The 21,284-nt window shown below is 39.8% G+C and overlaps 3 protein-coding genes and 2 non-coding genes across 7 annotated transcripts in view; 4 read left to right on the top strand and 1 right to left on the bottom strand.

Annotated features, from left to right (window-relative positions):
* The window catches only part of Nol8 (nucleolar protein 8), a 31,045-nt gene extending 23,741 nt beyond the window's left edge, over positions 1-7,304 (top strand). For all 3 annotated transcript variants that reach the window (XM_070033263.1, XM_070033265.1, XM_070033264.1), the window contains 5 exons: positions 1,085-1,353; positions 4,122-4,248; positions 5,113-5,183; positions 5,867-5,946; positions 6,563-7,304. In XM_070033263.1, the coding sequence (XP_069889364.1) occupies positions 1,085-1,353; positions 4,122-4,248; positions 5,113-5,183; positions 5,867-5,946; positions 6,563-6,613 (598 nt within the window). In that variant the 3' untranslated portion in view covers positions 6,614-7,304. The remainder of the gene's footprint in view (positions 1-1,084; positions 1,354-4,121; positions 4,249-5,112; positions 5,184-5,866; positions 5,947-6,562) is intronic.
* A 455-nt stretch (positions 7,305-7,759) lies between these two features.
* LOC138834675 (STING ER exit protein) lies at positions 7,760-12,067 on the bottom strand. The gene is made up of 2 exons (XM_070033266.1): positions 11,923-12,067; positions 7,760-11,142 (listed from the first exon to the last, which is right to left on the bottom strand). Exon 2 carries the CDS (start codon positions 10,958-10,960, stop codon positions 10,292-10,294), a length of 669 nt encoding a protein of 222 aa, XP_069889367.1. The 5' UTR covers positions 10,961-11,142; positions 11,923-12,067; the 3' UTR covers positions 7,760-10,291.
* Positions 12,068-12,219: 152 nt separating this feature from the next.
* Iars1 (isoleucyl-tRNA synthetase 1) overlaps positions 12,220-21,284 on the top strand; it is a 76,525-nt gene continuing 67,460 nt past the window's right edge. The window contains exons 1-3 of the mRNA XM_070033262.1: positions 12,220-12,305; positions 19,773-19,898; positions 20,967-21,123. Coding sequence (XP_069889363.1) covers positions 19,780-19,898; positions 20,967-21,123 — 276 coding nt within the window. The 5' untranslated portion in view covers positions 12,220-12,305; positions 19,773-19,779. The remainder of the gene's footprint in view (positions 12,306-19,772; positions 19,899-20,966; positions 21,124-21,284) is intronic.
* Positions 14,439-14,539, top strand: LOC138834966 (small nucleolar RNA U13). The gene has a single exon (XR_011374312.1). It is a non-coding gene; the product is annotated as a small nucleolar RNA U13 (small nucleolar RNA).
* LOC138834969 (small nucleolar RNA SNORA84) lies at positions 15,843-15,975 on the top strand. Its single transcript, XR_011374314.1, has one exon. It is a non-coding gene; the product is annotated as a small nucleolar RNA SNORA84 (small nucleolar RNA).

The raw sequence follows: 21,284 nt of genomic DNA, 5'->3' as shown, positions 1-21,284 counted from the left end.
TTAAAACTGAATTATAGTTGATTCCTTTTTCATTTAAAACTTAAAATCATAGAAAGCATCTGATTTATTATGTTCCTTTTGCAACTGAGGATATAGGCCCATTGACTGTGACTTCTTACAGCTGATAGTTTCATTAATTTCTGAATTGTAATTTAGAAGATAAGAAATAGGAGAATGTACCAGATACTGACGGCTCATTCCTATAATCCTAGCTATCAGGAAGCTGAGATGTGAGGATCATGGGTAGAAGCCAGCCCAGGCAGGAGTCTATAAGACTATTATTTCCAGTTAACCACCAAAAAGCCAAGTGGTAGAACACCAGCCTTCAACAAAAAAGCTAAGAGACAATGTCCAGATCCTGAATTCAAACCCCAAAACTGGCACAAAAGAGATGGGGGGAAGGGAGGGAGGAAGAAAGAGAGAGAATATGAATCAAGTTATATTTGCATTTCAAGCAGAAAAGGTCAGATAGGTTGATGTTAGGGAAATGAACCCTAAGATAAGTATTCAAATGTTTTTTTTCATTGATGCGATTGTTTCTAACACATTTATAAGATTATTTCTTTGTTGCTTTGTATGTCCCTCCCCCATGGTATAACCCCTGCTTTCACTGTATTTGATGTGGGTATAATTTGTGGAGGGGAAGGGGAAAAACAAATCATTTAAATAGGGAAACAGGTGGACCCATTGCAACAATGAGATGTACAAGTCATTATGTCGAAAACGAACTTTACAACTTTGGTGCAGGGGGTGGGGGAGGAGGATTGGGAGAGGAGGCGGTGGGGGGGGGGAGGGAAGGGATGGGAAGGGAAAACAAAGGAGGAGGCTACAATGCTTGATAAGAAATGTACTCATTATCTTGCCCATGTAATTGTAACCCCTCTGTACAGTATTTTCACAATAAAAAAAGTTATATTTGCATTTGTTTGAGATCATTTTGTATAAAAAGTTTGTTGGTCAAGGTTCTCTGTAAATCTTAATTATTAAAAGGATGGAATTAAAGTTATCCAAGGATGTGACATAATTTTTTCAAATTTTTCAAAACTTGCCTTTATGATATTCATGTTTTTATATGTCATTGCAGTAAAGCAAAGCGAAAGAAAAAACGAGAAGAGGCTGAGAAGCTACCTGAAGTATCTAAAGAAATGTATTATGATATTGCTATGGATTTGAAAGAAATATTCCAGACTCCAAAAGATAGCAATGAAAAGGAAGAAGACATACCACAGAAAGAGGACTGTGCTGGGGAAATAGAGGGAAGCCATAATTCTGCAGCTCAGACAAGTGGGGACACACAGCCCAGCGGGTTCACATTCTCCTTTTTTGATTCACACACTAAAGATGAAAATGAAGGTACTTTTCTTTTTTATCACATTTTTATTTTGAGCAGATTAAGCTTGTCTATTCACTGTACTGGATTTACTATTGTCTGGATAAAGGTCTATTTCCTTGATTTAGATAAATAATATGAGATTCAGTGTTACATGACCATAAATGTGATGAATGAAATTACTATTTTTACATTTCAGGGAGAAACGTGGGGAGCTAGCTGAGATATGTAGGGAAGCCAGAGAATAAGATTGTATCCCTACTGGTCTGTAGCTGTAACTGTGATGTACAGTCAAAGCAAAAATTTTTTAAAAACTTTTGAAAACAAATAATGCAATAATACTAGGATATACACTTTTGTATTTTTATTCTTATAAGGTTATTTGCTGGCTAAGGTTGGCCTCTAATTTAGTCTGTGTTATTTAAATTCTAATTTATATGAATTATTTGGATTGAATTCATGTTCGGGGCCACCATTGTTGTATGTATTGATGTACAGCCTTGAATGTGAATAATTATTGTAAACTATATTTTACAACTTTTTTCTGGCTTTATTATATAAATTTTCTATCTGGTCATAGTTTAATCATATCATAATTTAATGAATCTTTTTTCCCTTTTTTCAAGTATCTGTGCTTTCGATGTAGTTACTGAATGATGAATTTCCCTCGTATGCTCAGTAGCCTTGTAATAAAAGCATGTATTGTGTTAAAAAAAAAAAAAAAAAAAAAAGATTGTATCCCTAGCCAGGCACCGGTGGCTCACACCTATAATCCTAGCTTCTCAGGAGGCTGAGATCTGAGGATCACGGTTCAAAGCCAGCCCGGGCAGCAAAGTCCGTGAGACTCTTATCTCCAATAAACCACTAGAAAACCAGAAGTGGCGTTGTGGCTCAAGTGGTAGAGTGCTCGCCTTGAGCTGAAGAGCACAGGGACAGCACCCAGGCCCAGAGTTCAAGTCCCAGGACCGACCAAAAAAAGGAAAAGATTGTATACCTTCTTCTGTTACATAAAAACAGGAAGATGTGAAGCAAATAGCTTTCTTTAAGTGCCATAAGAGATGCCATGACATGCAAAACTATTGTTTATGATAGGAGAAATAGATAGCCTTCTTTGTTTTATATGAGTAGGCTGTGTTACCATCAGTTACAATTTTTTATCCTATCTCAACCATAAGCAGCCACAGGGAAAAATAACTACTCTTTTATGATATAGGGTCTTGCCATATAACCAAGGATGGCCTCAAACTCATAATCTTCTTATCTAAATACCCTGAGTTTTATATGAGTATATTATAGGACTAAAGAAGTATATCACCATGCCTGCCTAAAATGTCGGTTCTTTAGCAACCTATTCCTTATTCAGTTTTTAAAATTCATGTTCAGTTTTCTGGGAGTTCTCTATAAAAAGCAGGGTAGACCATCCAGAAATACACAATAATTTGTGATTCTGTGTAAAAGATTGGCACATAAAATAGCATCAGTGTGTGTAGCACATGTATGTTATTCCAAAAGGAACTATACCAATGTAGCAAGTTTTGGGGTTTTTTTTTTTTTTTGGTCAGTTGTGGGGCTTGAACCCTGGGCTTGGGCACTGTCCCTGTGCTCTTCAGCTTAAGGTGGGCACTCTACCACTTGAGCCACAATGCTACTTCTGGTTTTCTAGTGGTTTATTGGAGATAAGAGTCTCACGGACTTTGCTGCTGCCCGGGCTGGCTTTGAACTGCGATTCTCACATCTCAGCCTCCTGAGTAGCCAGGATTACAGGCTTGAGCCACTGGCGCCAGGCTTAGCAGGGTTTTTTTATGTGGTGTATTGTGTGCTCTGATTACATAATATTCTTGTAGAAAAGGTTCATTCTAACACTGAAGTCTCTTGTATAGAGTTAATTCAAATGCTATATATATTTTTTTTAATAATTTTTTTAATCTGAGAGCCAAGTATGAGAAATTGACCTTGAAATGAGTCCTACTCACCATCAACCTGGGAATTATTCTTAGTAGTTGGAAACTTCTGGAGACTTGTAAGGGGTTGCCTAGTAGCTTTTTCAGCAGTCTAGAAAGAGGTTTGGGGACTTGAAAACATCAAGATATATTTCTTTCCTCAAGCAGAAGAAAACCTAGTTTTTCTGAATTTTGTTATATTTTAGACTTCTCTCAATAGTACAGATGTTAAGGTTATTCTCTGTTCTTTTTGAAAAATTGTGTGGTGCCAGGCACCATTGGCTCACACCTATAATTCTAGTTACTCAGGAAGCTGAGATCTAAGGATCCTTGTTTGAAGCCAGCCTGGGCAGGAAAGTCCAGGAAATTCACATTTTCAGTTAACCACCAAAAAGCCGAAAGAGGAGCTGTGACTCAGAGGGTACAGTGCCAGCCTTGAGCTAAAAAAAGCTCAAGGTCCTGAGTTCAAACTCCAGGACTGGCATTAAAAAAAAAAGTGTTGTTCTTTTATAAAACTTTAGTTTTATGTTTTTCTTATTGTTATATTCCTTGCCTAGTCACAATCAATGCCAAGATTAGACTGTGGTTTCTTTTAGTACTTGAAAATTAACAAAGATAATGCTACATAGGAACTGAGGCTGAAGCTCAGTAGTAGACTACTTGCCTCACATGAAAAGATTTTCTCCAGCACCAGGGGCAAAATGATACTACCTATTTTCAACTGGTTATAAGTAGAATTCTACATAATATATTTGAAATTTACATGTGTATATAGTGTAATCACTTTTGTATAAAGAAATACATGGGTGCTCATTATAACTTCATCATCTTTTATTGTCATAAAAATAAAGAAACCTATAAAGTTGAAGCCCTGAAACCTGGGAAGACTGTCTGGCAGGCAGATCCCCGTTTCCAAGATAGCAGTTCAGAAGAGGAGGATGTTACTGAAGAAATAGATAATGAAAAGCCCAACCCTGGGTAAGTAATTGTGTAACAGTATATTTGATCATTGTAAACTCTGAGTAAGACATGCCTTCAGAAGTATTTTGGAAGCATCTAGACTTCTCTTCGGTGGACCTTTTCTAGAGGTCTCTAGCCTTTTAATAATGGAGAGTGTAATTATTTTTTTCTCAAGATTTGGGCAGAATTGGGGGGCAGGGGAAAGGCAGGGCTCGGATGTGCTTGGGAAAGTGAGTTTGAATGCTGCAGTGGGCTGGGTACCTCTACATGAGAGCACTGCCAAAAAGCCTAGCACTGTGGGAGTACAAGTATCAATGACCAGAGTGGGGAAGATATAATTTGTACTTAAGTCTTTGTTGTCAAGGCTTCAAATATTTAAAAAAAAAAAAAAATGTTGAATTAAAGAGTTAGGGATGGGGGGAGGGGGGAGGCTGGGAAGGGATGTGAAGGGTAAACCAAAGGAGGAGGCTGCAATGCTTGGTAAGAAATGTATGCATTATCCTATCCATGTAATTGTAACCCCTCTGTACAGTATGTTCACAAATAAAATAAAATTTAAAAAAAAAAAGAGGGAGAGTCATTTTAACTCAGAGCAACATTAACCAAACATAGCAGCTATTTCTAAGGCATAATTTATATTTTCAATGTATTTTGTCTTCTTTGGTATTCAAATTAAAATGATTATGTTGGTACCCTGGTAATCTCAGCTCTCAGAAGTCTGAGGCAGGAGGATCACAGTTTGTGCTGCGTAGTGAGTTCCAGGCCATTATGGCTATATACCTTGCCTTAAAAAGTGTGTGTGTATGTGTGTGTGTGTGTACACATATATATGTATATATAAGGTGAATTAACTAGTTTCTTTTTATTTTTCTCCCTTTTCAGAGAAGAAATATTACCTGAAAATGAGACCACTAGATTTTTCTTTTTCTCTAAAAATGATAAAAGACTTCACGGTAAGTACATTTTTCCATTAAAAGGCAATAGGATACCTGTTATCATTCTGTACTGGTCCAATAATTCACAGCTGAAAATTCTGATCCTTTGTAATGTTGTATGGTTTAGCCCCCATGTTACTTTCATACTAGTGTATATTAACTTGTAAAGCTCCTGGAGACTCAAGAGCTCCTTAGTTACCAAATTCTCTGCTCATTCATTATCCTCAACAAGGGCCTCTTTTGTTAATAAGGACGTGCTTAGATGCGAACATATAAAACTTGTAAGTTTTTCAGTACTCTAAAAGTTCTCATAAAAATTGAGGCTGATAGTGAATTCTTTGCTTCTTAAAGCTTAGAATACACAAAAAGACATAATGTAATTGTAATGATCTATAAACAGTAAAAGTTCTAGTAAGTTTTTCATTTTGAAAGAAACATTGTTTAAAGTTTGGCCAGGTGCCGGTGACACCTGTAATCCTAGCTACTCAGGAGGCTGAGATCTGAGGATTGCTGTTCGAAACCAGCCTGGGCAGGAAAGTCTGTAATCATCAGAAAACTAGAAGTCACTCTAGCTCAAAGTTTTGTAGAAATTTGTTTAAATGGTTTTGACTAGAATTGAAGATCTCGGTAATGCCAACCCAAGAATGTTTTCCATTTCTATAACAGGCTACCTCATGTTACTTGTTTTTTTTCCCTTATAGGTTCTGACTTATTCTGGAGAGGTGTGGGAAATAATATGAGCAAGAATGCTTGGGAAGCCCGAACAAATAGTCTACTAATGGTAAGTAATTGTTTCCCCTCATGATTGTCTCTTCCAGTAAATAAGGTGCTGTTTTTGTGTTAAAATTTCCCAGGTTTAAGAATAGCAGGAAGAGGTGGCACTATGGCTCAAGTGGTAGAGTGCTCCCCTTGAGCTGAAGAGCTGAGGGACAGCATCTAGGCCCAGAGTTCAAGCCCCACAACCAACAAAAACAAACAAACAAAAAAACCTTAAAAAAAAGAATAGCAGGAATAAGAGATGAAGGTTTAGAAAGGATAACAACTGAGAACTTGATTTAAACTCTCATGATTCTAGTACTGGAAGGAATTAAGGTTTTTTTTAATTAAACCTATGACTGTTGCAGGTGAGGAAACAGACTTGCTTGTTGGGTGACTGTTCCCAGAATGTAGCAGGACTAACAGGACATCAGGAGGTTTTCAAAGACTGAATTATGGTCTCCTAAACATGTACAGCCAAATGTTTGAATGGTCCCTGTTACTCCAGTGAGCATTTCCAAAATGGGTTTGACAACCCTGGCAATGATAGTGATCAAAATTTTACTTTGTAATTATTGAACACCTTGAGAACAATTAGTATTTATTATTAATAGAGGTTTTTGATTTTATGATTTTTCTAGGATTGTCGGAAGAAACATAAAGAAGCCAAAAGGAAAGCAAAACCAAAATAATAAATGTTGACCTTGGTTTTAACACTGAATATGAAGAAGACTTTCAGAAGAAAATTGAGCCAGAAAATGAACTGACAAGAAATTTCAGAGAATATTCAAAGTCTGGCTGATGAAACATCATTCTAGTTATGGTCTATTTTTATATGGAATTTCTCTGTATTTCTTCCTAGAAGGCTACTAGAAAAAAATGGAGCTGGGTGGTGTGGTAGTGTACACCTATAGCCCAAGCATTCAGGATGTTAAAGTGGGAAGATAATTTGAATCTAGAAGTTTTTGACCATCCTGTTCAAACTATCAAAAAAATTTTTTTGAACTTTTGCAAGATGAGGTACAAGATACTCCTCAGTGCTTCTTGTTACCTTCCATCCTAAATAACTAATGGACTTTTCTTTTCTTTTGTCTGTTGTATGGCTTGAACAAAGGGTCTGGGCACTACCCCTGAGCTCTTTTGCTCAAGACTGATACTCTACCACTTTAAGCCATACCGCCACTTCTGATTTTCTGTTGGTTAATTGGAAATAAGAGTCTCAAGGACTTTCCTGCCCAGGCTGGCTTTGAACAGCAATCCTCAGATCCCAACCTCTTGAGTAGCTAGGATTACAGGCATGAGCCACCAGCTCCCGGCTTAATGGGCATCCTTTGATAAGTTTACATGAAGCCTATTTTAAATAAATGGTTTGGTATACTTACATTTTCCAAATTAGTCTTTGTGTGAATTATAGACTATTTGAAATATTTATATCTAATTTACTAAATATTTTGCACTTCCATTTTGTTGTTTGCATATAAAAGGAACAATTAACAGTCAACTTTAAGCCCAGCACTGGTGGTTTATGCCTGTAATCCTAGCTAATCAAGAGGCTGTTGTCTAAGGATCATAATTGGAAGCCAGCCCAACAGCAAAGTTCAAGAGATTCTTATCTCCATTTAACCACTAAAAGCCAAAAGTGGACTGTGGTTCAAGTGGTGAGCAGTAGCTTTGAAAACAAACGCTCTGGGACAGTGCCCAAGCTCAGAGTTTAAGCCTCAGGACCAGTTAAAAAAAAAAAAAAAAAAGAAGTCTACACTTGTGTTCTGATAGTGACTTATATGTAGGAATATTTCAGCCCATCATAAGAAACTGTGAGAAACAATGGGAGCTGGTAGCTCACACCTGTAATACTAGCTACTGAGGATCCCAATTCAAAGCCCACAGGGGCAGGAAAATACCATAAGATTCTTATCTCTAATTAACCACCAGAAAACCAGAAGCAGTGCTGTGGCTCAAAGTGGTAAAGCTCTAGTCTTGAGTAAAAAGAGTTTAAGGACAGCACCAAAGCCCAGTTCAAGCCCAAGAATTGACTGACCCCCCCCCCAAAAAAAAAATGTGGGACAAAGAAGCCAAATACATAGTTTTCCTGATCTTGGCCTCAGTTAATTGGGGAGCAACTTATAGAAGCAGGTACATCAGGCCCAAAGTTCTACCTTGGCAACAGGCATCTGGAAATAAACCTGAAATATGTAGCCAACAGGAGTCAGATCTCTAGTCCATACAGTGAAGCTAGTTTAATATTTCACTAAATAAACCTGACTAGGACTGAAGACTGATAGGCCTCTATACATGATAAGCAATTATGGGTATATCTGAAATTATCTTAGTATTCATTGATTTATTGAATACAAACTATGAGGGTTGGAATCCTCTGGGTTTTTAACATGTTTCTATTTCTTAAATGTGTGGCACACAGATGCTCAGTTTGTATATTTGTTAATAAATAAGAGTGCAAGGAACTAAGTAGCTTCAAAAGTCCTTTTGGATTCAAGACTTCGGATTTCAAGGCAAATGGGAATAACTCCTTGGCAAAATAAATACTTTAAATGTTGTCCCTTTTCTATAGAAATCCTATTTATATCTTCTTACCTATTGCATCATAGCAAACCATCCAAGTAACATTTATTTTGCTCATAAACCTGCTGTTTGGTCAAAACTTTTGCATTATTCTCTGCATGTTTTGTGATTGGAATAGTTCAGGTGGGCACTAAGCATCTACTTTTGGATACCCATCAAGGGCTTCTAAAACATGGCAATTTGAATCCAAGGGTAGATGTTCCCAGAGGCAGGACAGATATTGCCAAACTCTAGAACCAGCTCACTCACTTCAGTATTCTATAGATCAAAACACATATAGAGTGAAAGTTTGTGACCATATTTAAGTCTCACATGCTTTATCTACAAAGCAATAGATGACATCAAGATGCCTCCCCTATCCCGTTATCTACATACAACCACATTCAAAGATACTGTTTCCTCTGATAGTAACCTCCATTATTTTTGCCTGTTTTACTCATGCTCAGATTTCTTGGATGTTTTGTTTTAATTTTGTCTTTGGAGATGATGGAATCAAATCCAAGTCCTTGTGTAGGCTAGACAAGTTCTCAAATCACTGAGCTGCATGCCTCACCAAATAGGAAGGTTTGTTACTCTGGAAAAATGATTCAGGTCTTTGATCCATGTGGTATGTTTGATCACAATAATTTTTCTTATGATTTTATTACTTGTTAAAATATTTTGTCTAGAGATTGTCACTCAATACCTTGCAACATACTATAAAATACTTCTCAACCCAATATTTAGGCAAGTTTTTTTTTTGTTTCTAATGGTAGAGATTGAACTAAAGATCTAGTGTTCACAGTCATTTTGCAGTTTGATTTTGAGTCTTGCTTTTTTTTTTTTTTCTGCCAGTTATGGTGCCTGAACTCTGGGCCTGGGCACTGTCCCTCAGCTCTTCAGCTCAAGGCTAGTGCTCTACCACTTGAGCCACAGCACCACTTCCAGCTTTTTCTGCTTATGTGGTGCTGAGGAATCAAACCCAGGGCCTCATGCATGCAAGGCAAGCGCTCTACCACTGAGTCATCTTCCCAGCCCCTTGCTTTTTTTTTTTTTTTTTTTTTTAACCAAGGCAATCTCTGATTTTGATGTTCCTCCCTCTGTAACCTGGAGTTAATAAGCATGCGCTATTACTAGTTTCTGGAATGTAACTTCTGCCATGGGTGAGGGATCACTGTAAAAGAATAAAATATAATGAAGGACGTATGCTTGCCTAATGCTAATAATGTACACTTTTACAATCTTATAAAGCAAAATACATAACTTGAACCAGATGTTGAAATGATTAGGATTAGTATAAAAACAAATATTTCAGCATATAGTATAGAAATGTAACGGATATGTTGTAGGGAGCTCCTTATACAAATATTTCTCAAAATACTACAATGAAAATATATTAATGATCTTAATATGTATTTTACAGTTCCACAGGAGAAGCAATTCAGAATAGTAAATACCTCTAGTTATAAAGGAAGAGTTTTGGCTTTACCAATTACTGGGTATTCCGCCTTGTATGTTTTCATATGAATTCATTTTGGGAAACAAAACAAGCCACCTTAGAAAGTGGAAAAAAAACACTTATGTACTAATAGTTTCTAAACAGCTGAAGAACTTTTTACCAAATAGACGAAAAGAAAAACACAGAAACCTTATACAAAAACTAATATATATATCGTAGAAAATAAGTCAAATGGACTTGAAGACCTAGTGAATAGGAAGCAAAATCCTCCTGGAGCATAAATAGAAACCAAGATGTTTTTCTTTATGATCTTATGACTTGCTTCCAGTCTGGGCTCAGAGAAAGATCCGGGTCACTTGAACTGGTTGTCAATCAGTGTCCCTTTCATTTTCGCTTTCTTGGCTTCCAGTTCCGCCAGCTCTTGCAGCCGCCTCTTGCTCATACCTTTGCGCTCCAACTGTTTTTCAATCACTTTGGCATTTTGTGCATAGGAGTCAGCAACTTCCCTAGCCTCAATCTCTTCTTCCTCTTCATCAATGGTGGACACAGTAACAGAGCTGAACTTACCCATGTCTTTAGTCCTCTTGGTCATCATCACCTTCTTAGGAGGCTCTTGTTTCTGAGTATATATATTCGTTTTCCCAAAACCCTGGCCGAACTTCACTACAGCTCCATCCACAATGAAGGTCACAGGAGCATTCTTCGGTTGGGACTGGTAAAAGAGCGGTAGTCCACACTTTGCACACTTCTTCCTGTACTGTCGTTCGATACCTTCAGGTCTGCGAAGGTAGGTAGTCTCCTCATCTTCCGTATTACAAAACTTGTGGGCATGTTTGGCAGCATCAATCACACGAGATCGGTCCCGGGGCCTCATGGGTAATTTCTCTAACTGACAATCTAGCACCAGGACCATCTGGCCGCACAAACAGTAGTAGACATGGAGGGGCTTCTCACCATCATCATATTCCTCTCGGTCCCGGGTGTCTGAGCAGACGACCGACCGGGACACTACTTTCGGCATAGTTCTGAAGAGATCTCTGAGTGATTAATAGATCTCTAAGAGAGATTTTTGCTTAAGGCTAGCACTGTCTACTTGAGCCACAGCTCCACTTCTGGCTTTTTTGACTGGAGATGAGTGTCTCAAGGACTTTCCTTCCTGGGCTGACTTCAAATCACAATCCACAGCTTCAGATTTCAGATCTCCTGAATAGATAAGATTTACAGGCGTGAGCTACCAGCACCCAGCTATTTTATTGTTTGAGGAGTGTGTGAGTTCAGGGACTCAGCTTTTTTGTTCAAGGGCAAGCACTCCACCACTTGAGTAACACTTCCCCTTTAAGCTTTTTTTCTGGTTAATTAAAGGGGAAAGTCTCTTGGATTGTTCTGCTGGGGCTGACTCAACCAGCTTCCTCAGAATTAAGGATTACAGGTTTGAAGCCACCAAAGCCCAGACATACTGAGGTGGTGTGCTTTTTGTTTTGTGCAAGTCTTGGGGCTTGAACTCAGCACCTAAGTGCTGTCCCTGAGCTTTTAGCTAAAGACTAACAACTCTGCTACTTGAACCACAACACCTCTTCTGGCTTTTTGGTGGTTAATGGGAAATAAGAGTCTCATGGACTTTCCAGCCAGGGCTGGCTGTGAACCGCTGTCCTCAGATCTCAGCTTCCAGGGTAGCTAGGATTACTGGTGTGAGCCACCCACTTCTTACCAAGATTTTGAATTCAGGACCTTATGGCTTTCTACAGCAGACACTTATGCTACTTGAGCGCTGTGGTAAGCATTTTAAACAAAGTACAATTTTTTTTAAGTGTCTAGCTAATTGTTAAGCCCTTCTTTCTCTTTGGCCTGTGGTAACAGGGGAAGCAGCCTCTGAAATTAGTTGCACAGGCCCCACAGTGTAATTAAGAAAGCCGTTGTTAGTTGTGATTTAGATGTATTAAAAAATTACATTTTAGTTGTGATTTACAAGTGAAATGTACAGACCTTAAATATCCTACTAGGTAAATGCTGACACAAGAAGAAGAGGCCCAGGACCGGGGAAGGAGATCACGGGAACTCAAGAGTCTTGGCGCGAGGTCCGGCTCCGCCCGCCCCGCCCAGCCCAACCATCCGCGAGTCCCTCTGCCAGTCTCTTCCCGGAAAGAACCGGGATCCCAGCCCGCACAACAGTTCAGGGTTCGGGCGGTAGGCGTGGTCAGACTCCACGCAGCCAATTGCCACCCAGGTTGTTGGTGCGTGCTAGACTGCTCATGATGATTGGTCTCCGTGGGGCCAGCACGCCGGGATGTCAGGGCGTTGCATCAGTTCGGGCAGGCGCGTTGCAGCGTGGTCGCGGCTCTTCTAGGCTGACGGGCCGAGGCCATCAGGTAAATCTCGCCCCTTGAGGGGCTCAGGGTCCCTCAGATTCACCTGCCTTTACATTATTAGCGTCTGTGTTCTTCTAAAATGGAGATGAGAAGAGATTGTAGAAAGACCTTCAGAAGTAGGAGTGCAAGGAGTGTAACCCGCCGAAGTTCCTCAGCAGTCTCGGGGGCGGGGAGGGGGGTTCTTGAGCTCGCTGCTTTGTGAGCATTCGGGGTGATTTGGCACCCTGGAGATACTCAAGCTCCACTTCCTGTCTTTTGTTCCCGAGACCTTGCATGTACCGCTGTCCAAGCTTGCATCCCTATCCTGGGCTCTCAGAGTCCCCGCTGCATGCCTGGCTGGGAACACGGGGGAGAAAGGCAGCTTTCAATGGGAGGAGCTGGGAAGCCTGGAGCTCCACGTCTGGAGCTGCCCGGGGGCTTGAAGAAGGGCAGACCATCCCTAAAGTTCTGTAGGATTTGAAAGTACCCATCCCCTTGGTTCAGAAAATAGGGAGTCGCTTTTGCTACTGGATTTGAGATACAATGGTATGTGGCCCTTAGATTTTCCAGCCTCATCTGTAGTTTTCTTTTTAGAGGAGGTATTGAAATGAGTAAGAGTATTTTGAAAATGATATATAAGTGTGTGTATCTGAGACTTCTATTTATATGTACGCGTATGTGTGTGAGATGTGTACAGTCACCCCTACACACAGATTCTGCATTTAGGGACTCAACCAGCATGTGGTTTGGGGCTGAGTTGCATCTGTAGTAGACATGTTCAAATTATCTTTTTCTGGTTATTCCTTAATACGGGATAACAGCTGTTTACATACCACTTCAACTATATTAGGTATTACAAGTAATCTGAACATAATCTAAAGGATGTGATATTATACATGTAAGTTATATACACTGTTATATATAAAGGACTTGAACATCTTTTGATTTTGGCATCTCTAGGGGTCCTGGAAATAAACTCCCATTAACACTTAGGGGTGTGGAGAAAGTTGTTTGGTTTAGCTTTTAACAGTGCTGGAGATTGAACTCAGATTTGTGCACATGCTAGTCAAGCACTCTACCAGTGATTTACCACCCCAGCCTAGGCCAACTATTATACCAATTTGGGTTTTGTTTTGTTTTGTTTGGTTTGGTTGTAGGGCTTGAACTCTGGGCCTGGGCGCTGTCCCTGCGCTCTTCAGCTCAAGAGGGCGCTCTACTTCTTGAGCCACAGTGCCACTTCCAGTTTTCTAGTGGTTTATTGGAGATCAGACTCTCACAGACTTTTCTGCCAGAGCTGGCTTTGAATTGCAATCCTCAGATCTCTGCCTCCTGAGTAGCTAGGATTACAGGCCTGAGCCACCGGCGCCCAGCTTCTATTTGTTATTTTTATTGGCTGCATGATATCCAGTCTTGATGCACCATAGTTTAGTCATCTTGAATTTTTAGTCATCTTGAATATTTTCACTTATTTGCCTATAGAATTATTCCTGTGTACCAACCTAAATAAAGAGAGGGAGATTCTCCAAAGGTATCTATTTGGGAATAGAAGAGTACTGCAATGAGAATATGCATGTCATTGTATACCATGATCATATTCCAGGAATTCCAGGCAAACAGGGAGAAATTTGTATAAGCTACTTAGATAGAGTCCATTGGTCTTGGAGACTTGAGGATAAGGTTGGTATTAGCTCACTTGTGAGGGTACCATTCTTTGGCACATATTCTATTTAGATCATTGTATGAGGATTGGGCAGATGGTGTAGACCTGTATTCCCATCTACTAGGGAGGCAGAGGTGGAAGGAAGGATTATGGTCCAAGTCTTGACTTGAACAAAAGCACTAGATCTTATCTAAAAAGGCTGGGGACATGGCACTGGTAGAGGACTGCCCTTTCTCCCCTACCCCCCCAAAAAAAAACATATTTATCTGATTTATTGATTTGTTGGGGTTTGTTTGGTATTGTGGATTAAATCAGGACCTTCACCTCCTCTTTTTTTTTCTTTTTTTTTTTTGTGGCCAGTCCTGGGGCCTGTAATCAGGGCCTGGGCCATGTCTTTGAGTTTCAGTGCTCAAGTCTGGCACTCTGCCACTTGAGCCACAGCTCCACTTCTGGCTTTTTCTGAATAGTTTATTGGAGATAAGAATCTCAGACCGATCCTTTTCCTGTTCATAAGCGTGATGATTGTGTTCTCACGCACTTGTGATATGTGCCTTCCTCTAAACCTTTACAACGTGGGCACATTACCCATCTGACGTAAAAAAAAAAAAAAAAAAAAAGAATCTCTCAGACTTTCCTGCCAGGGCTGGCTTCAAACTGTGATCTTTAGATCTGAGCCTCCTTTAGTAGCTAGGATTACAGGCATGAGCCACCACCAGCACCTGGCTATACATTTCCTCTTTTGAACCTTTAGAAGAGCATTGGTATAGCAGGTATGAGCCCTCTCCCTTTGTAACTTTTCACCCCTAATTTTATCTGGGTGTCTCCAGAATGATTTCATCTTGGCATCACTTTTCACATATGAATATCTTTATATAAAGATTTTGTGCTTTTTACTGGTATGTCTATAGCATAAATGTTAATAGGATATTATTTAAGGGAAAAGACCTAAGATGGACCTACATTTGGTGTGAAATTTGACATATTGTAATAAGGTATGAAGATCTAGGAGTTCAAAAGGGAAACTGAGAAAGAATCCTAGAGGTAGAATCCAGGAGTTGCTGATTAATTGCATGTGGGGATCATTTGGTGACTGAAATGTCTTGCCTATCTAATAGGAAGAGTAGTGGAAACATTTAAGTAGAGTTAAAGGGATACCACCCTTCCTCCCTCCAAAAGCAAAAACAAACAATACCACCAATAACAGAGAGAAATCAATGAAGCAAGTGAGCTCCTGAGATTTTTTGAGGGGGAATTTTTTTTTTTTTTTTTTTTTTTTTTTTTTGCCAGTCCTGCAGTTTGAACATAAAGCCTGGCCACTGTCCCTGAGCTTCTTTTTTTGTTGTTGTTCCCGTCGTGGGGCCTGAACTCTAGCCCTGGGCACTGTCCCTCAGCTCTTTAGCTCAAGGCTAGAGCTCTACCACTTGAGCTACAGCGCCACTTCCGGCTTTTTTCTTTTTGCTTATGTGGTGCTGAGGAATTGAACCCAGGGCCTCATGCATGCAAGGCAAGCGCTCTACCACTGAGCCACCTTCCCAGCCCATCCCTGAGCTTCTTTTATTCAAGGCTAGCCCTCTACCACTTGAGCCGCAGCACCATTTCTGGCTTTTTCTGTTTATGTGGTACTGAGGAATTAAACCCAAGGCTTTGTGCATAGTAGGAGGCAAGCACTCTACCACTAAGCCATATTCCCAGTCCCTTATTTCTGTCTCAGCCTCCTGACTGCTGGTATGTCAGGCATGTGATGCTGTACCCAACAAAAGCTTTGAGAGTTTTAGACAAGACATTGAGGCTAAAGTAGCCTGATAGTGGGGGGCATAGGGGAGGGAATGAGGGATGGGATCATTGTGAATAACTTGGCAAATTGTCCTCACCCCACTTAGCTACTACCCCCACCCATCGCCCTGTGGTTGCTGGATACTGTTGTGCAGGTACAGCTTTCCAGTGGATACAATGGGCTAGAGCAATCCTGTGATTTATGCATGGTAGCTGTTTGTCCTCAGCAACTGCCATAGCCCGGTCATTGGTACAAGGTTTTTTCCAATTACATATAATCATCCAATCTGATATTGTAATACTGAAAGCAGGGGGTTTTTTTATACCCCAGGCTCAAAGTCCAAGAGTCTCACATTAAGTCTGGCCACTTATCCCCATATGCCAAAGAAAAAGATACCGAGAAAGACAGAGAGAGGAGATTTATAACATAGCAGCTATGGGAAGACAACACTTCAGGGCATCTTCAATCATCTACATTGGTATAGACATTGGCCTTGTTAGGAAAATGGAAGAGAATGGGAAAGGAATAGATCAGACTCAGTCGTCAACAGGCTAGGACTGTTTATTGTCGGTGAGGGGCATGGACCTTCCTGCAGGTATGGAAGTTGTGCAAGGTATTGGATTTGGGGTCTGGTTTTTATATGGGTCTTAACAAGGAATCAAAAGAGTAAAATCAGGAGGCTAGGGGTGGGTACGTTCAGTTAGGTCCAGAGTGGAATGTCCAGCCTGGGGTGATGGGGACTTTTGGCTGAGCCCAGGTTGGAGTGGCATGCCTGTGGGCAAGCAGGTTAGCACACACCTGGTGTTTTGCTTGACCTGGGGGATTAAGGTGGGAGTCAGTACTTCATAGTCCATCTTTAGGTATATAAAAAGATTGGGCTGAGAGGGGAGAGGCAAATGCTTCATGTAGGATCCTTGGATATATGAAAAGATTGGTCTGAGAGGAGAGAGCAAGTCTTATTCATATATAATTATATAATTGTCAGTACAGTGTGAGAGTAGTGGTGCTCAGTCCTTGATCTGCATGCTAATCCCCTAGGGATCTTGTTAAAAATCCAGATTCTGGCTGGGAATGTGAGTTACTAGTAGAGTGCTTGCCTAGCATGCATGAAGCTCTGGGTTCAATTCCTCAGTACCATATAAACAGAAAAAGCCAGAAGTGGCACTGTGGCTCAGGTGGTAGATGCTAGCATAGTATGTTGCTATGTTATAGAATAAATATGCAGCATGTTAAGCTGGGAAAAAAAACATTGCTTTAGTATATTCACAACTACTAGAGGTTTGTAGAGGTGTGTTTTTTTTCCTCCTAGAGCCCATTGCTCCAGATTGCTGCGATTTCTTGAGTACTTAAGGTTTTTCGTCTTCTCTTTTCTTATTGCTAGCAATCCTGTCCCTTTCTAATCTGATGTTGGCTTGGAGGTATAGTCAGCAACTCATTTAGAATTTTAAGTCAGAAGAAGTAGGCAATGAGGATTGCTCACTAGTTGAGTTATAAATTGATCCAGTATCTGCTAGAGATTATTAGTAAAAATTTTAAAGATACTAATATTTCTCTCATTAGGAACTTATTACTTACAGAAATCATGAAAAATCAATAAAAGATAAAATGAAAATTTGAATTAACTACCCAGAACCACATAGCAAGAAAGGTATTTGAATTAAATGGTGGCAAATGCTTGTAATCCCAGCACATAGGATGTAGAAATAGAAGAATCATGAGTTTGAGGCTACCGTGGGCTATATATGAGACCCTATTTTCAAGAAAAGAAAAAAATATTTTTGAATATGACATTTTTGCCTTTTTGCTTTAAGTTTTGTTTTTCTTTTTAAAAGTGCTTCCTCCCTCCTGGCTGGGAAGGTGGCTCAGTGGGAGAGTGTTTGCCTTGCAGGCATGAGGCCCTGACTGGATTTGATTCCTCAGCACCACATAAGCTGAAAGCTGGAAGTGGTGCTGTGGCTTAAGTGGTAGAGTGCTAGCCTTGAGCTGAAGAGCTGAGGGACAGCGCCCAGGCTCAGAGTTCAGACCCCATAACTGAACAACAAAAAAAGTTTCCCCTGCTGGGCACTAGCTACTCAAGAAACTGAGATGAGGATCACAGTTCAAAGCCAGCCTGGACAGGAAAGTCCGTGAGATTCTTATCTCCAGTAAATAGCCAGAAAACCAGAATTGGCGCTGTGGCTCAAGTGGTAGAGCGCTCATCTTGAGCTGAAGAGCTGAGGGACAGCAACCAGGCCCAGAGTTCAAGCCCCACATCGACCAAAAAAAAAAAGTTTCCCCTATTCTAGAGGAAGAGGTTATTTTAAGAAAAGTACTTTTTGTCACGTGAATGTAGGTAAGAAAATTACTAGCTACTTGTTTTTGTTTTTTATTTCTGTTTTTTGTATTACTAATGAGTTTAGCACCATCAGAAAGGATTTCAAGATTTTCTTTTTAGCTTTTTGGAAAATATATTTTTGCCATTATGAAAAAATACTGCAATTTAAAAATGAGGCCTTTGCTGGATGCCGGTGGCTCACACCTGTTATCCTAGCTACTCAAAAGGCTGAGATCGGAGGATGCAGTTCAAAGCTAGCCTAGGAAGACAAATCCAAGAGACTTATTTTTAAACCAGTACTGGGAGCTTGGGCACTGTCCATTAACTTTTTTTGGTCGAGGCTAGCACTCTGTCACTTGAGCCACAGCTTTCCTTCCAGCTTTTTGGTGGTTAATTTGAGATGTTTCAGACTTTGTTGCCCCGGCAGGCTTTGAACTACAATCATCAGAACTCACGTGCGCGCGCGCGCGCGCGCGCGCATACACACACACACACACACACACACACACACACACACACACACACACACACACACAGAATATAAGCAACCAGTTATGAAGGGTAAAGGATGAATAAACATTTATCCAAAAAACATAAACAAATGGCAATCAGCACATCATTAGTCACTAATTAGTCATTAGGGAAATGCAAAGCAAAAGTACAATTAAGTCCTACTTTATACATGTTAAGATAATTGTAACATAAAGATAGTAAAGATTATTAAGGAGGATATGGAGAAACTGGCATCCCCATTCACTTCTGGTAGTATTTTAAATAGTACAATCACTGAAAACATTTTGGTAGTTTCTCAAAAAGTAAGGTACAGCCAGTAATGGTATCTCAAGCCTGTAATATAAGTTTGAGAAACAGATAGAGTGCAGTGAAGTGCACCCAGCTACAAGGGAAACAGTAAAATTTAAATCCAGGTCAGACCAGGCATAATGTGAGATTCTTCCTAAGAAACATCAAGGCAAAAAGGAATTGGCAGGGTGGCTGAAGTGGTAGAGTACCTGCCTTGCAACCTGGAGACCCTGAGTTCATACCACAGTACCACTACCACAGAAACAAGTACAAAGCTAATATATAGCTCCAACTTTTGCTTATAGCAGTATATAGCTATAATAGCTTAGAGAAATGTCTGCATGGAAACTTGTATTTGAATGTTCATAGTAACATTATTCACAACAACCAAAAAAGTAGAAACAATCCAAATGCCTGTAAACTGATGAAGAGATAAGCAGAATGTGGCATGTCCGTCAAAGGGAATATGATTCATCCATAGAAAGAATACATGTTTGGACCTTGTTATAGGGATAAACATTGAAAAACTGATAAGGGAATTAACCCCAAAACAATAGGTCACAAGTACATGTTTCACTTATATTTTCCTTGTACAAGAAATGTTCAAAATACAAGTTTTAGAAAGTCAGAAAGCAAATAAGTAGTTGTCGGGAGCTGAAGTAGAAGAGGATGTGATTTGCCAAAGGACTGTACGCTGTAAGGATGTACTTAAGGGTTGGGTGTGGGTTAAATGGTAGAGCACCTGCCAGGCAAGTGCAAGGCCTTGAGCTCAAACCCCAGTACTACTCGACAAAGGAGAGATACACTCTAACAGAGGTGAATTTTGCCCACTAAATTTATGCAGAATATGACTAAGTATATGTATGTCCACTTTAATAATATGGTATGTACTATTCCAATATTTCTTTGTCACAATAATACATTTGATTTCTCTTGCAGCAACAGAATGGTACAACAAGTTCCAGAGAACATCAATTTTCCTGCTGAAGAAGAGAAAATCTTGCAGTTCTGGTCCAAATTTGATTGTTTTCAGGAATGCTTAAAGCAGTCAAAGCATAGGCCAAAGTATGTCAATTTGTTTGGTAAATGTGGAGCTGTTAAGAGTAGTGATTTCTAACCAGGCACTGGTGGCTCACACCTATAGGAAGTTGAGAGTTCGAAGCTAGCCTAGGCAGAACAGTTTGTGAGATTCTTAACTCCAATCAACTAGCAAAAATGCCAGAAATAAAAGTATAACTCCAGTGGAAGAGTGCCAGCCTTGAGCAAAAAAGCCAAGCAAGAACATCAAATCTTGAGTACAAGCCTCAATATAGGCTTGTTATTATAAAGGTGTTATACAGCCAGGTGCCGGTGGCTCACACCTGTAATCCTAGCTACTCAGGAGGCTGAGATCTAAGGATCACAGTTCAAAGCCGGCCCAGGCAGGAAAAGTCCATGAGACTCTCCAATAAACCACCAGAAAACCGGAAGTGGCGTTGTGGCTCAAGTCGTAGAGCCCTTGCCTTGAGCTGAAGAGCTGAAGGACAGTGCCCAGGCCCAGAGTTCAAGCCCCATGACAGACAAAAAAAGGGGGAGGTTGTACAGAGAAAGAGTTGTTATTTCTGAGACTGTTTTTTACTCCCATTTTATTAAGAGATAATGTAAATAGAGTTTCTAAAATGCCTTCTTACTCACCTTTGTCCTCATCTCCACTCTTACTTAGCACTTAAACCTTAGGTTAAGTCTATAGATGGCCACTATAGTACTAGTCTCCCTTCACCTAATTAATCTGTTTAATCTCTGTTTTCATTCTGTATGTTTTCTGTACAAAAACTTCATAAGATAGGTGTTCATTACCTTGTTTTACTGATAAAATGAATTAGGGTCAGGACTAATAAATTTTCCTTCTGTCATGGGAATAATAGAAGAACGAATAGTATAGTGGCAACCTCCCCGGCTCTTTCTGGAAGTAGTAACTTTCTGAAAGTAGGACCTGCAATAAATATCTAACCCATTAGGTCCGAATTCCCTAGCCTTACTGCTTTTCTTCTTCCTAATACATTTTACTGTGATAGGATCTACATATAGAAAAATGTCCTAAATCTTGACTGTCATTTTTAAATGGCCTTAATGTATTTTTATTACCTCTTTTAGATTTACCTTCTATGATGGACCTCCTTTTGCAACTGGACTGCCTCACTATGGACATATACTTGCAGGGACAATTAAAGATATAGTTACAAGATATGCTCACCAGAATGGGTTTCATGTTGATCGAAGATTTGGATGGGATTGTCATGGTTTACCTGTGGTAGGTTGAACTCCAACCTTAAGTTATCTGTTGTTGTTTTCATAAGCAATATATTTCATCCTGTTCTATGTCAAAGTATGATGAATTTTTAAGTTTCCACACATATATGATAGAAATTTGTGGTCTTCATTGCTTTTTTTGTTTGTTTGTTGTTGTTTTGG

The sequence above is a fragment of the Dipodomys merriami genome, unplaced genomic scaffold (genome assembly GCF_024711535.1).
Source record: "Dipodomys merriami isolate MVZ:Mamm:240054 unplaced genomic scaffold, mDipMer1.0.p SCAF_22, whole genome shotgun sequence".
Taxonomy (NCBI): Eukaryota; Metazoa; Chordata; class Mammalia; order Rodentia; family Heteromyidae; genus Dipodomys; species Dipodomys merriami.
This window is presented reverse-complemented; position numbering and strand designations above follow the sequence as displayed.

Excerpts from the sequence above, each read along its gene's own strand:
- LOC138834675 (XM_070033266.1), bottom strand. The coding sequence starts at position 10,960 with ATGCCGAAAGTAGTGTCCCGGTCGGTCGTCTGCTCAGACACCCGGGAC.